Source organism: Scyliorhinus canicula, chromosome 9 (genome assembly GCF_902713615.1).
Source record: "Scyliorhinus canicula chromosome 9, sScyCan1.1, whole genome shotgun sequence".
Classification (NCBI taxonomy): domain Eukaryota; kingdom Metazoa; phylum Chordata; class Chondrichthyes; order Carcharhiniformes; family Scyliorhinidae; genus Scyliorhinus; species Scyliorhinus canicula.
In genome coordinates, this window is record NC_052154.1 from 39,036,863 (window position 1) to 39,050,546 (window position 13,684).

At 42.4% G+C, this 13,684-nt stretch overlaps 1 protein-coding gene across 2 annotated transcripts in view; it reads right to left on the minus strand.

The window, feature by feature from the left end:
• Positions 1 to 8,029, minus strand: part of slc7a9 (solute carrier family 7 member 9) — a 109,996-nt gene extending 101,967 nt beyond the window's left edge. For both annotated transcript variants that reach the window (XR_005461793.1, XM_038806547.1), the window contains exons 1-2: positions 7,861 to 8,029; positions 996 to 1,164 (exon numbers count right to left, since the gene is read on the minus strand). Coding sequence is in view for 1 of the 2 variants with exons in the window: in XM_038806547.1 (XP_038662475.1) it covers positions 996 to 1,124 (129 nt within the window). In the remaining variant the exon portion in view is untranslated. The remainder of the gene's footprint in view (positions 1 to 995; positions 1,165 to 7,860) is intronic.
• Positions 8,030 to 13,684: the final 5,655 nt, after the last annotated feature.

Below are 13,684 nucleotides of genomic sequence, written 5' to 3' on the forward strand. Positions count from 1 at the left end.
AAAAGATTATTGTGGTTAGCACGGTAGCACAGTTGCTTCGCAGCTCCAGGTACTAAGTTCGATTCCCGGCTGTGTCACTGTCTGTGTGGAGTCTTCCCGTGTCTCTCTGGGTTTCCTCCGGGTGCTCCAGGTTTCCTCCCAAGTTCAAAGATGTACAGGTTAGGTGGATTGGCCATGATAAATTGCCCTTAGTGTCCAAAAGGATTAGGTGGGGTTACTGGGTAATGGGGATAGGGTGGAGCTGTCGCCTTAAGTGGGGTGCTCTTTCCAAGTGCCGGTGCAGACTCGATGGGCCAAATGGCCTCCTTCTGCACTGTAAATTCTATGATTCTATGGTTTGGCACCGATGTTTGCGTGGTAAAACGCCCGGGAATTCTCCATTTCAGACAGCACTTAGCTGCTGAAATGGAGAATCCAACCCGTAGTCTTCTACCTACAAAATAAGTTAAATAAAATCTGGAAATGGACAGAACGATAAGTACCAAATATTGCACCTTGGAAGAAAAATTAGGTGCTAAGTGTACATTATAGATGATAATTGTGTGGAAATAAATTAAGATGAAACTGAAAGGAGTAATGATGTGGCACTTAATGTGAAATCACTATAGAATAGCAACGAACAAAGTGAATAGAGAATGCTGATTTAGTAAGTTTAGATTCATTGAAAATCCAGTCAGATAATAAGACGTGAAGGACTTATTGTTCACGTGAGATTTGTTTTCACAATGATGAAGTTAGCTGGAAAATCTTACCTCTCTTACTGAGATTCAAATTATGAAATGGATGTTGAACTATGAAGATTGTAATTCTGGAAGAAGTACTGTAATATTGTGTTATATTTTGTGCTCCCTCAGTGAATGAATGTTGTCTACAATATAGATAATTGCAAAGCGGTTTGACAGGTAAAAAGAAAATCATATCAGCGCTCATTGCACAGCAATTTATAACAGGAGCTTGCACCCTTCACCATATGTTGTTGGGAATACTATACTTGCCTGTTGCTGTAGAGCCATATGTTCTGGTTCCTTGTGTTTGATGCCCTCCGACTTCATTTTGTCAATTGCTAGATTCCCATTCTTCGCCTCTGTATTGATTTGCCTCTCTCTCAGATTCTCCTCATCCATTTTTTCTAGTTTCTTGGCTTAAGAATAATTGCGAGAGTACCTATAGGATTAAACTTTGTCCAGTTATTAAGCGATAACCATCACAAGTCAATATAGTTCACACACAGCTTGAAGTGAATAGCATATAAATGATGATCTCCTGCTAAGTTCTTATTTGTCTGACCACATTTGTGTTTATTCTTCATTCATGAACTTTGGGATTGATGTTTTGCATTTTTACATTTCAGGATTGGAGACTTCACCAAATCCTTTTTAATTTTTAATCCAAATTGAATCAGGCCTTCCATCAGGCATGGACTTAGTGGGGTTCCCCTAGAGCTGCAGTTATAAATTAAATTATTTCTGCAAGAAGACAATAGGAATCGACTGTCAGCAAAACAGTCCTTTTCCCCCCATTTTCAACATTTTCACACCTGCTAACGAGAAACATTCAAAGAAAATGACAATTTTTATAATGTCCCAATGATTTTTCTCCAGGGTTTCACAGCAGTGTCTTGGAGAACGATCTTGAATTTCTGGAGACTCCAGGCCAATCCTGGAGGGTTGGCAACATGGCTGAATTAACTATTGTAAAAATAAGACTAAAATGAATGAGACCGAGCAATACTGTCTTAAATCCCAGGACTTGAGGCACATGATGGAATCCATTCATTTCATGAATTTTACTTAGGTTTCCTTAACTAAACCATATAAATGTTCTGTACTTAACATAGCAACTCTTGTTATCCTAATTATACTCAACATTAATTCTTTATTTACTCTGATGCAAATTAAATTATTGATTGCCTTTTGTGGATGTTGAGCTTCGAAGTGCAATTACTTGACAATTCTGTGGTGAATGCCCAGTGGGTACTGTTGAAGAATGGTGACACAACCATGAGCTTTCCCTTCAGGCACATATGTCTTCTTCGACACCAAAGGGCAATCTCCAGCAGAAAAATGGTGCAGATTGCATGGGAAATTGTGAAGGGCAGCACGGTAGCACAAGTGGATAGCACTGTGGCTTCACAGCGCCAGGGTCTCAGGTTCGATTCCTTCCTGGTCACTGTCTGTGCGGAGTCTGCACGTTCTCCCCGTGTCTGCGTGGGTTTCCTCTGGGTGCTCTGGTTTCCTCCCACAGTCCAAAGATGTGCCGGTTAGGTGGATTGGCCGTGATAAATTCCCCTTAGTGACCAAAACGGTTAGGAGGGGTTATTGCGTTACGGGGAAAGGGTGGAAGTGAGGGCTAAAGTGGGTGGGTGCAGACTTGATGGGCCAAATGGCCTCCTTCTGCACTGTATGTTCTATGTTCTATGAAAGAGCAAAGCCAATCGGTAAAGATAAGGATCTCAACAGTAGAAGATCTGTAATGTGATAAATGACCGGTTAATCTACTTAAAGTCATAATGGTTGGGAAATAAATATCAGCCAGGAGACTTTGGTGAACTCGCCTGCTCTTCTTCAAAATGGTGCCGTGCCGTCTTTTACATCCATCTGACAGGGCAGGTGAGGCCCAGGTTATGCACCTTATTTGAAAGCTGGCACCTCGGATGTTGCAACACTTCTTCAACATTGCTCCGAGGTGTAGTTTGGTGCTACAAATCTCTGGCAGTTCTTCTGACTCCAGGGCAAGAATGTTACCTAATCAGCCACAACTAACATCTTGGATAGGAAATTATATATACAACATACATAGGTCCAATTTCCAAACGCTGCCAATAAATGTACAAAGGTTTTTGCAATTTCTAACACTGCTACTTTATGTAACAATATCACCAGCACACTATATAATTATACAATTGTCAATGTCCGAATCTGAAAGGTTTGCATCTTTAGAAATTGAAATTCTGATTAAAAAAATCAAAAAATATTAGTTGATTGGTTACATTATCACTATTGTTAAATTGATATTTCCATGAACTTAGTGTAATACAATTCTGTTCTAGCAAATAAAACTTTAACTTGTCCACTTTATTAAAATAAAAAATTTCCCCACCCTGTCGTTTGCACACAAAATGTTATACCTAAAGATTAAATCCAGGATGTTGTGTTTGAGGAGTCTACAATACTCCTTCAGGATTACCCTTATTTTATTGCTACTTTGGTTAAAACCTGATAGTTTGGACCTGGGGATTTAAGTCAATACCGTCACAGATGTCTCCAGTTGTGGCCACACAAATGGGACCGGATTCTCTGTTCCAGAGTCTAGGTGCTCCCACCTATATAGAATTGCAACATGTTCACGCTGTTGCTGGCAGTGCCAGGGAAGCACGATTCTATCAATGCAAATAGGTCAGCACCCTGGCCACGTGCATCCCGCCCAGATCTCAATTCCCCAGGCATGTGATTCGCTAGGATTGGGAATCGCATAAATAAAAATAATTTTTTTTATTAGTGTCACAAGTAGGCTTAAATTAACACTGCAATGAAGTTACTGTGAAAATCCCCTAGTCGCCACATTCTGGCGCCTGTTCGGGTACACTGAGGAGAATTCAGAATGACCAATTCAGCTAACAGCACGTCTTTCGGGACCTGTAGGAGGAAACCGGAGCATCCGGAGGAAACCCACACAGACACAGGGAGAACGTGCAGACTCCGCACAGACAGTGACCCCAAGCTGGGTCTCTGGCACTGTGAAGCCACAATGCTAACCACTGTGCTACCATGCAGCACATAGAAAGGCTGACAAGCTGGGGTAGCTTTAGAGCTCCAGTCACCCCAGACTCTCCTTCCAGCCATTAGGACGGCTGCCAAAAGACCTGTACCCCGATTCCTCGAAGCGGACATCCACAATATGTTGGACTCCGTTGAGGAGAAATGTACACCCTCTTCCCCAGGGTGGGGCGGGGACAATAGCCAGTTATCGTGAATAAAGCCTGGGATTAGGGGGTGGATGCAGTGAGTGCTGGCAGCCTTATCAGGAGGACCAGCATGCAGTGCAGGAGGAAGATGAACAACCTCCTTTGAGATGCTGGCATGTGTAACCACCTGTGTGACCCTGGCATCATTCTGGCTCTTGACCCTTGACATCTGCCCCAAACCCTGACATGCCAGTAACACTCCACCTACCAGTATGTCCCTCAGAACCCACCCTCCAGGAACCCCCAACACATTGTCACGACCCCCTGGGCTAGTGCATGGTCAATTCCAACCCCACTTGACCCAGAGTTGCAACACAAGTGAAATGTTATTTTAAAATACCTGAGTACCTTGGCTGAGCCCAGTAAACTGCAGTCACCAGGTTTGTAAATTTTAACACAAATAATTGTTATTTAACAGTAATATAATTAAACTAACAAAAATGTAAATGACTATCTAATACCCCTTTCCCAACCCACCTTTCTAACTACCTCCACTCTGTACACACAGACACAATGAACAACACAGGGAATAGGGTGTTTGAGAGGTATAAAAAATATCAATAAAAAGAAAAAGATATTTGATGCATGAGGATAGCTTCCAGTTAGTGTCTTTCGGGAGCTCAAGCTTTTGAATCTCAAGTTTTGTAGATCTAAGATCATTTCAAGTTTATAATAAGATGTGCCAGACACTCACTGGATTTATGACAATAAAGCAGTTCTTTACTTCAGCAGCAAGAGAGAGAGAGAGTTCCTTATCCTTTCAAGGTCTAATCACTTCTGCCCAGCTCTCTCGGAAGCATCAGGCAGGAACAAACTGGCGTCTCGGAATCTCACAATGTCCTTCCTGTGTACCCAGGGATAAAGCAGGCCATAATAGACAGGAGACGGGCAGGGCCATGCCTGGCATATTGTCCACAACTGCTTTGAAGAAACGGCCATGAAACTCGCGGGTACACCAAGGAGAGGGCAGTGGCTGGCATGGAGTTCGCCCTTCACCAAGGAAGTGAGTCCAATGCAACTCCCGCAGTACAGCTGTGATATTCTCCCTAACCAGTAGCACAACTCCTCCACCCCTTTTACATCCCCCTCTATCCCACCTGAAACATCTAAATCCTGGAACAGTTAGCTGCCAATCCTGTCCTTCCCTCAACCAGGTCTCTGTAAGGGCATCAACATCATAGTTCCAAGTACTAATCCAAACTCTAAGTTCATCTGCCTTACCTGTTATACTTCTTGCATTAAAACATATACACTTCAGGCCACCAGTCCTGCTGTTTTCAGAATCATCTCCTGGTCTACTCTTCCTCAGAGCCATATTGGCCCTATTCACTAGTTCTCCCTCAATTTTATCACCTTCTGACCTATTGCTCCAATACCCACCCCTCTGCCATACTAGTTTAAACCCTCCCACGTGACACCAGCAAACCTCACGGCCAGGATATTTATGTCTCTCCAGTTTAGATGCAACCCGTGGCTCATGTAGTAATTAAGAGATAATTACCTTTTTGGTTCTGCGTTTTAGTTTAGATCCTAGCTGTTCATACACCCTTAGCAGAACCTGTGTCCTTGTTCTACCTATGTCGTTGGTACCTACGTGGACCACGACAACTGGATCTATACCCTCCCACTCCAAGTTCCTCTGCATCCCAGATCAGATATCCCAAAACCGAGCACCAGGCAGGCAACACAACTTTCGGGACTCTTGATCCTGGTCACAGAGAACAGTGCCAATGCCCCTGAAGCTACTATCCCCAATTACAACTACCCATTCGAGGCAGGGTGATACAGAGCGGTCCATACATGGCAGATGCTATTTGAGGCCCCGAATGTCTCAAATTCCCTGATGGTGAAAGCAGCCATTGTCTGACACTAACACTTCAGGGATGCCATAGGTGCTGAAAGTGTGTTGCAACTGGTCCATGGTCACACTTGTGGTTCTGGCCTGCATCTTTTGGACCTCAAGCCATTTGGGTAGTGATTGTTGTAACTCCCATATAATATGGGTATAATTTGCTGGAATGCATGGGACTAGAGTGCATACTTGAAAAAACAGTGTTCTACCTGAACACTTAACCGGCAGACTGGGAACAAGAATGTAAAGAAGAAATAGTTCTTGACTCACACAACTGACTGGGAACTAACTTCACCTGAATGTCTCCCCGTCTTTTTCTGATTTTTTTGGAAGTATGTCAATGGCATGTTCTACTTGAACAAAGTACAATAAGGCAACAGGACAGGGCACCACCCAGAGTTCATAGTTTCAGATCTGCAAACTTTGAGGAAATTGAATTGAGGAAGACAGACTGTTGGATGTCTGCCAATGCCAGGAACCTCACTGGCTCCACTTGGAAGGAGGTAATTTTTTCACTGAGAGGCAACTCTGTCACTCCCTACTACAAACCAATTTTGTAAGAGTTGAAATGACTTCAGTCAGGAAGTTACATTTACACAATAGACGTCCTTGTCCTTCCTAGACCACCCTGAACATCACCACACACTTCATCCTCTGAAAGGCACATATGTACAACTAACTCTTCACTAAGGACTCTGAGTAAGGCGGGTCTCTAGCCCATCATCATGCATTATAGGCATCCAACTTCCCAAACTCCAATTACTTACAACCCTAAAACCCTTTGCTGCACTTGAACCTGCCAATGTTCCTCCATCTCGTCTTCCAGCTCTCTTATGTGCCCCAGCTGCTAGTCCTGCTCTTTATTGTTCAATAGTATTGCTGCAAAAATGTCCAAAAGCAGCAGGTTATCATACTGGGCATTCCAAACTTAAAAACGGTCCCTCACACCATATGTGTAGGCGCTCATGGAAAAGAACGGTGCTCGCTCTGTGTGTGATAAATCTGACCCTGATACCTAATGGGTGTCGATGAAACGATTTGGGGATTGCAGAATATTATCAATGTGGTTTGCTTGTTGTATGTAGCTGTGGAACCCTTTTCAACAAAGCACAACAGCAAAAAAATAACTAGAAGAGGTCGACAGATCAGCATCCTCATTTTCTGTTTTCTTACTTATTTTCAGTCTTGCTTTTGATTTTGTTCGCACAAGAGAGCTGCGTGGCCAAAGTCGTTCTTTGATTTTCACTTTCCCTTTTTAAACAGTTAAGGAATAATGCTCCAATTTCGTATTTCTGACCGACTGCCACGAAAGCTGTACTTAAACGACGAGCCAGAAACCCAGACGGTGTGTGTCCCTGTACGTCTGAGAGTGCTGAGAGTGAGCAGGTGACTTGCTGCAAGCAGACAGCAAATGATTCCATGGGTGTTTCAATGAAACATCTTTGGTGTAAATTGACAAATTAAAATTCTCTTAAAGATAAATAATATTGCAACTGTGCCAGTTATTACTGATCCCACTGCCCAGAAAAACACAATGTGAATACCTGACTGTTACCATTCTATCAGTCAACCCACAATGGAAGTGGCAAACCTGTTGGAAAAACAGGAATCTTCCCCTATTTTTCCACTGAATAGAAATATTTGTAAATTTAATCTGAAGCCTCAACTCGCCTGTTCCCCCTCTCAACATCATTGAACACACAAATAATGCACTCTGAAGTGACATGGCATTATACTACCCTCTCAGGAAAGCAGTCTTTCATTTCAGATGTTACTAAACCATTTGGCTCAAGTTAGGAGTATGAGATATGCACAACTCTAGCATACAACTGAGCGACAGCATGTTCCTTCACTGAGCCTCCACTACATATTATGGTCATGTAACATTAAAAATCTCACAAGATACAGATAAATTAGAACATGTTTTCCTGAGAAGTAACAGGCACTGGGGTAAATATCTCGAGCACAATTTTTCAATCATTTGCCCGATACTTTGAAATAATTTTTTTTCATAATAAACACCACTTCGAATCACAAATCCTACCTTGGTATTGAGCGACCGATTCTTCTGCCTTGGCAATGAGAGAAGTACTGTGCTTGGAAAGCTGTTTTATTAGTACACCATACAATTGTAAAACCTGTCGCTGTTGTTTACTAACTAATTTGTCAGTGAGAGATGTCTGAACTGATGTATTTTCTGCAGAGACTGATTGCTGCTGACTCAGTTCTCAGGATGTACTTTGCAGGCACAGGATTACATGTAAAGTAATGATTAATCAAAATGGTACATTTCCACACAGTAATTACCAAATTTTGTTTTGTTGAAGGGCTCTGGAGATAGAAAAGAAGCAAAACTTTCATGCACTCCTGTTTCTCCAGCAGGTTTGCCACTAACTTGTGTCCATTCGTAGTTTTAACACAAATTGTATCAATGCACCAACTTGCAACATTCCAGGTATGTTCATTTTTACAGTTACCTTTGTAGAGTGAGAATATAGCTGATAAATTTGCTTCCATTAAGACCTTTGTAGCATGTTAAGATACGGAGTCTACGTCCTTTATCAGCATTATTCATTAACTTGTGAATTCTGGTGAATTTTTTGGAATGGAAGCATTTGGCACATGCAGCTATTTTATTATAGAATTTGCATGAAAGTGTGATGAGGTCAGATCTTTTCTAGTTAAGATTGCTGAGACTTGGTGGAGTGTTACGGTTGTGAGCTGGGTTTGTGGTACCAAATGTCACATTCATACTATTAAATCTAAGATTATTCCTGGCAACATCTGGATTTGTTTGCTCCACACCATGTGCTGTTTTAGTATTTAATTCAATGGCTTTGAAAATTGACACATGTAGAGAGCTTTATCTAAAAGGAAAAAGCATGCACTTGACAAAGTTTAGAGGCATCAGATTGCTCGTGTTTCTATGCCTGAACTGGTGCAAATTCCATATTGTTTGAGATGACACTCTGGTATTGTGTAAGAAAACATATTGAAATTTTACCAGGAATAATTGTTCCCATGACCAAGTTTTATAGTGCTAATGTACATCAGTTTGAATCAGGTGCAGTTTATTGCAGTACTTTTCTGTGTACTGTGTCTGATTGAATCAATCATCCATATATATGAGAACAAAGTATTTTTAAATAGGAAGAGCTGATTTTAGACACCCATTAAACGCACGGCAGTGGCAGTGAGTGGGAGGAGTGCCTCTAACTGTGAGATACTGTACAGCCTACTCTTATCCACTCCTGAAACAAAACAGAATGACAAATTTATAAGCTGCATGTTCAGAAAATTAAATAATGGATTTTATCTATATAACCATGGGCAGCATGGTGGCACAGTGGTTAGCACTTCTGCACAAAACCAGGGATCCGGGTTCGACTCCAGCCTTGGGTGACTGCATGGTGTTTGCACGTTCTCCCCGTGCCTGCGTTGGTTTCCTCCTGGTGCTCCAGTTTCCTCGCACAGACCAAAAATGTGCAGATGAAGTGGATTAACCGTGCAACATTGCCTCTGAGTGTCCATGGATGTGCAGGTTATGTTACAGGGTTATGGAGATAGAGCAGGGTGGACAGAGGAGTGGACCTAGGTAGAGTGCTCTGACGGAGGGTCGGTGCAGACTCGTTGGCCAAATGGCTTCATTCTGCACTACAGAGATTCCATGATTCTATTTTCAAGGATATCTCTTCTTTCATGAACCCTGGCCTTACAGTAAAAGCAATCTTACGGTCACCCCCTTGAAATCAGTCTGCACAGCCATGTGATAATTACAGAATCCTAAATTTATTATCGTTTGTTTTTCATGATGTGAAAAATTCAATTGATTTTTTTCTCTCATGCTCCAGTCAAAAACCCTGCAACATTGTAGGTGCACGACCAAAGGTTTGTTTATTCGACAGCTAATTCTTAAGGCTGCATTCGGTGACGCCACTCACTGCAATTAACACAATTTGTAGCTGCACTGCCAAGATGTGGGAGGACAATAATCACCCAACACTTTGCCTGGACCGTGTAATTTGACGCAGTCAACACTATGAAGTGGGACTGTACCAGACAAGCAATGTTAGGGTTCTTCTATTACAGTTCTGTGGGATGTTAATCACAATCCCAATTCTTATCAACACTTTAAGGAGAGATGGTGAGAATTGCCCCCCCCCCCCCCCCCCACCATGGGAATAAAACAAGGCTGCATTTAATGACAAGAGAGTGTGCTGTATTGAGATTCCCTACTGAAGTTCTGAATTCTATTGCATTTCCTGTAATATTTGAAATGTTTTTCCCTTGGCTGTATGCCTGACATAGAATCCATAGAACCATAAAATTCCTACAGTGCAGAAGGAGGCCATTCGGCCCATCAAGTTGGCACTGGCCCTCTGAAAGAGCACCCTGCCTTTCCCTCGCCGTATCCCCGTAACTCCACTTAACCTGCACATCTTTGGACATGGAATGTATATTGTAAATATCTCGAGTATTTCAATTGTGCTGAGGCACCTCGGAGTGGAACGTGCTGTATGGAGAAAAGTTGAATCTTATTGCACTCTCAAAATATGTTATAATGTGCTTTTGCCCTTTTTATGAATAAAGTATATTTTGGGAGAAAATCTCTACTGACATGGCTAATGCAGAACTTAATAAAAATGCTTCAATACAGCACAGCAATCAAACTAGACTTGAATGACTAAATGTCACCATGCATAAGCATGATATTAGCCTGGTGGTGTTGTCAATATTCACTCTGAATTTGTAATGGTAGAAAAAAGCAGGTGGGAGTGTCTACTTTCGAATTACATGAAAAATGTGTCAGTAAGTTTATACATTTCCCAGGTAACCCTGCAAAAGGCTCTAACTGTATGAAGTAGTTTCCTAGAAGATCTCTAGATGTAGTTTTATTATTTTGTGGAATCAAATGGAGAGCTAGATAGATTCTAGATTTACAAGGGGGTTATCAGAGGTAGGCAGGAATGTAGGGTTGAGCTTACAATCAGATCAGCCATGATCTTTGTGACTGGCGGAGCAGGCTTGAAGGGCTGACTGGTCTACATCTGTTCCTAATCTGTCTGTTCATGTGTATGTTTTCATTTTTTTTTGGATAGTGCTGTACACCTATTGCAACTTTTCAGCTTTCTAACACCGTTCTTGGATCTAAGGAAGATTGGAAGATTGTGGTCAGCACTTCTGCAATCCACAATTGTACAACCCTCGGCAACCTGGGATACATCCCATCCAGACTGGGTAATTTTACCTACTTTAAGCACTGGAATAGGAGGACTCTTGTAGATAATGGAATTTTCCATCATGGCAGTGCCACATCCATCCCACCCACTCAACTGAAATGACTGGTAATAAGTTGGATTGTGAGGTCCCCATTGGGCATTTTCTCAGCAGGGGGTGGAGGCACATAAAATTATGATCAAATTATGATAAAACTATGAAAGTGGCTCGCCCACCAGTTTCCTGCCCACCCTTGATCCGGCCCACATAATAGGGTGTGTAAGGAACCCACTAGCTCGCTTGACCTTAGACTGATTGAGGCCCTTAAGTGGCCAGCTATCGGTCACTTAAGGCCCTGAATCTTTTTCTACTATCATAGTATGCTGGGCAGTGGCAGGCAGGTGGGAGTCAGAAGGTTTTTTTGTTTAACAAATTTATTGAAAAGGCAGGCAGAACGGGGGAGATACATCATTCAGGGGTGGTGCCTGTAATGTTCTTGTCAGATGGCCTGATTTATATTACAAGAACACTTGTAGCTAAAGCTATAATTGTTTATTAACATTAACTGTGGGTCAAATATATACAAAACAACAGGTGAATAACAGTATTAACATGCACAAGCAACCTCTCTCTTCCAGCTGCCTAATCAGTCTGAGGTCATCTGACTCTAACATTCACTTATATACTAATCAAACTCCTAGAGGTCATTCGGTGAATTACAACACAACCATGATATCACTGCATCCTCTTTCCTTTGAAGGAATAAATTAATACACTATGAACAGTCTATTTACATGTGACATCATTAGCCTGTGAGTCTAACGGTAGGGCTGGGAATATGTGGCTCTTTCACTCCAGATTTTCTGGCGTGGAAGTCCACATTTTTGACGCTGGCATGGGGACTTATAACGGAGAATCCAGCTCACAGTGTCCCAAACAGAATTCTGGCCATAATACACTTTCCATATAGACAGTGCAGCGAAGAGTCACCAAACTGAGTCCTGAGATGACAGTATTGTTGCATAAGGGAGATTGGGTCGACTGGACCTGTATTCACTGGAATTTAGAAGAATGAGAGGGGATCCCATTGACACGTATAAAATTCTGGCAGGGATGGACAGACTTTACACAGAGAAGTTGTTTCCTCTGTCTGGAGGATCGAGAACAAGGGGTCACAGACTCACAAAGAACCTCAAACAAACCATTGTTTGCAGCAAACTACCCAGCCTTCAGAACAGCGACCATGACACCACACAACCCTGCCATGGCAATCTCTGCAAGACATGCCAGATCATTGACATGGATACCACCATTACATGTGAGAACACCACATACCAGGTACGCGGTACATACTCGTGTGACATGGCCAACGTTGTCTATCTCTTACGCTGCAGGAAAGGATGTCCCGAAGCGTGGTACATTGGCGAGAGCATGCAGATGCTGCGACAACGGATGAACGGACATTGCGAGACAATCACCAGGCAGTAATATACCCTTCCAGTTAGTGAACACTTCAGCAGTCAAGGACATTCAGCCTCTGATCTTCGGCTAAGAATTCTCCAAGTCAGCCTTCAGGACGCGCGACAACGCAGAATCGCCGAACAGAAACCTATAGCCAAGTTCTGCACACCTGAGTACGGCCTCAACCGGGACCTTGGGTCCATGTCACATTACATTCACCTCCCGCCTGGGCTTGCGAGATCCTACCAACTGTCCAGGCTTGAGACAATTCACACCTCTTTAACCTGGGATTACCCCCATCTCTGGATCTGTAAAGACTTAATTACCTACAAATGCTCGCATTCAATGTATCGTCTTGCATCTTTGACTTTGTCCATATATATGTTTCTGGAACCTCCCTCTTCATTCACCCGAGGAAGGAGCAGTGCTCCGAAAGCTAGTGATTCAAAACATACCCGTTGGACTTTAACCTGGTGTTGTTAGACTTGTAGTGAATTCTGTATGTGCATATACACAAAGGGTTAATTTGTAATCAGTAGCACCACATCATCACTGGAGAGCTGGACCAACAGGGGTATAAAAGGCAACCACATTGGGTCTCTGGGCCTCTCGGGGGGTGCACTGTGACTAGGGCAATAATAGAGTAGTTCAGATGGCTAGTGGGGTTACGTATAGTTACTGTAGTTAGATCTTGTTAACCTTATCACTAGTATCAAAGTTAAAGTAAAGAACACATGCAATTATTGTTAGAGTTACTTGATGAACCTTTTATTACTACTGGATGAGTTTGAGTCTTCTTCATCGAGATTCAGAAGACCTCTTCATTAGCCAAGGATTGAGTAGCACATGTTACCTACCACACAGGTAACAAAACAGGGTACCAGGTGTGTTGGCTTTAACAGAACTAGTTAGATTAGGTTAGACAAAAAGAGAACAAAATTCAGACCGGATATTCGACTGTGGAAGACTTTGCAGCAAATGGATCCTCGATGACTAACGATGGGACTCATTGGACCTCTAGGGCAGTTGGAAACAACCGTAATTTAAGTTATAACTGGAAAAGATTTGAACAGATATTCCAAATATTTATTGCAGCTAATGATTTAAGCACGGTCTCTGATGCACCGAAAATAGCACGACTACTCTCAATAGGAGGGCATGAAGCTAGAGAAACCTATAATTGCTTTAAT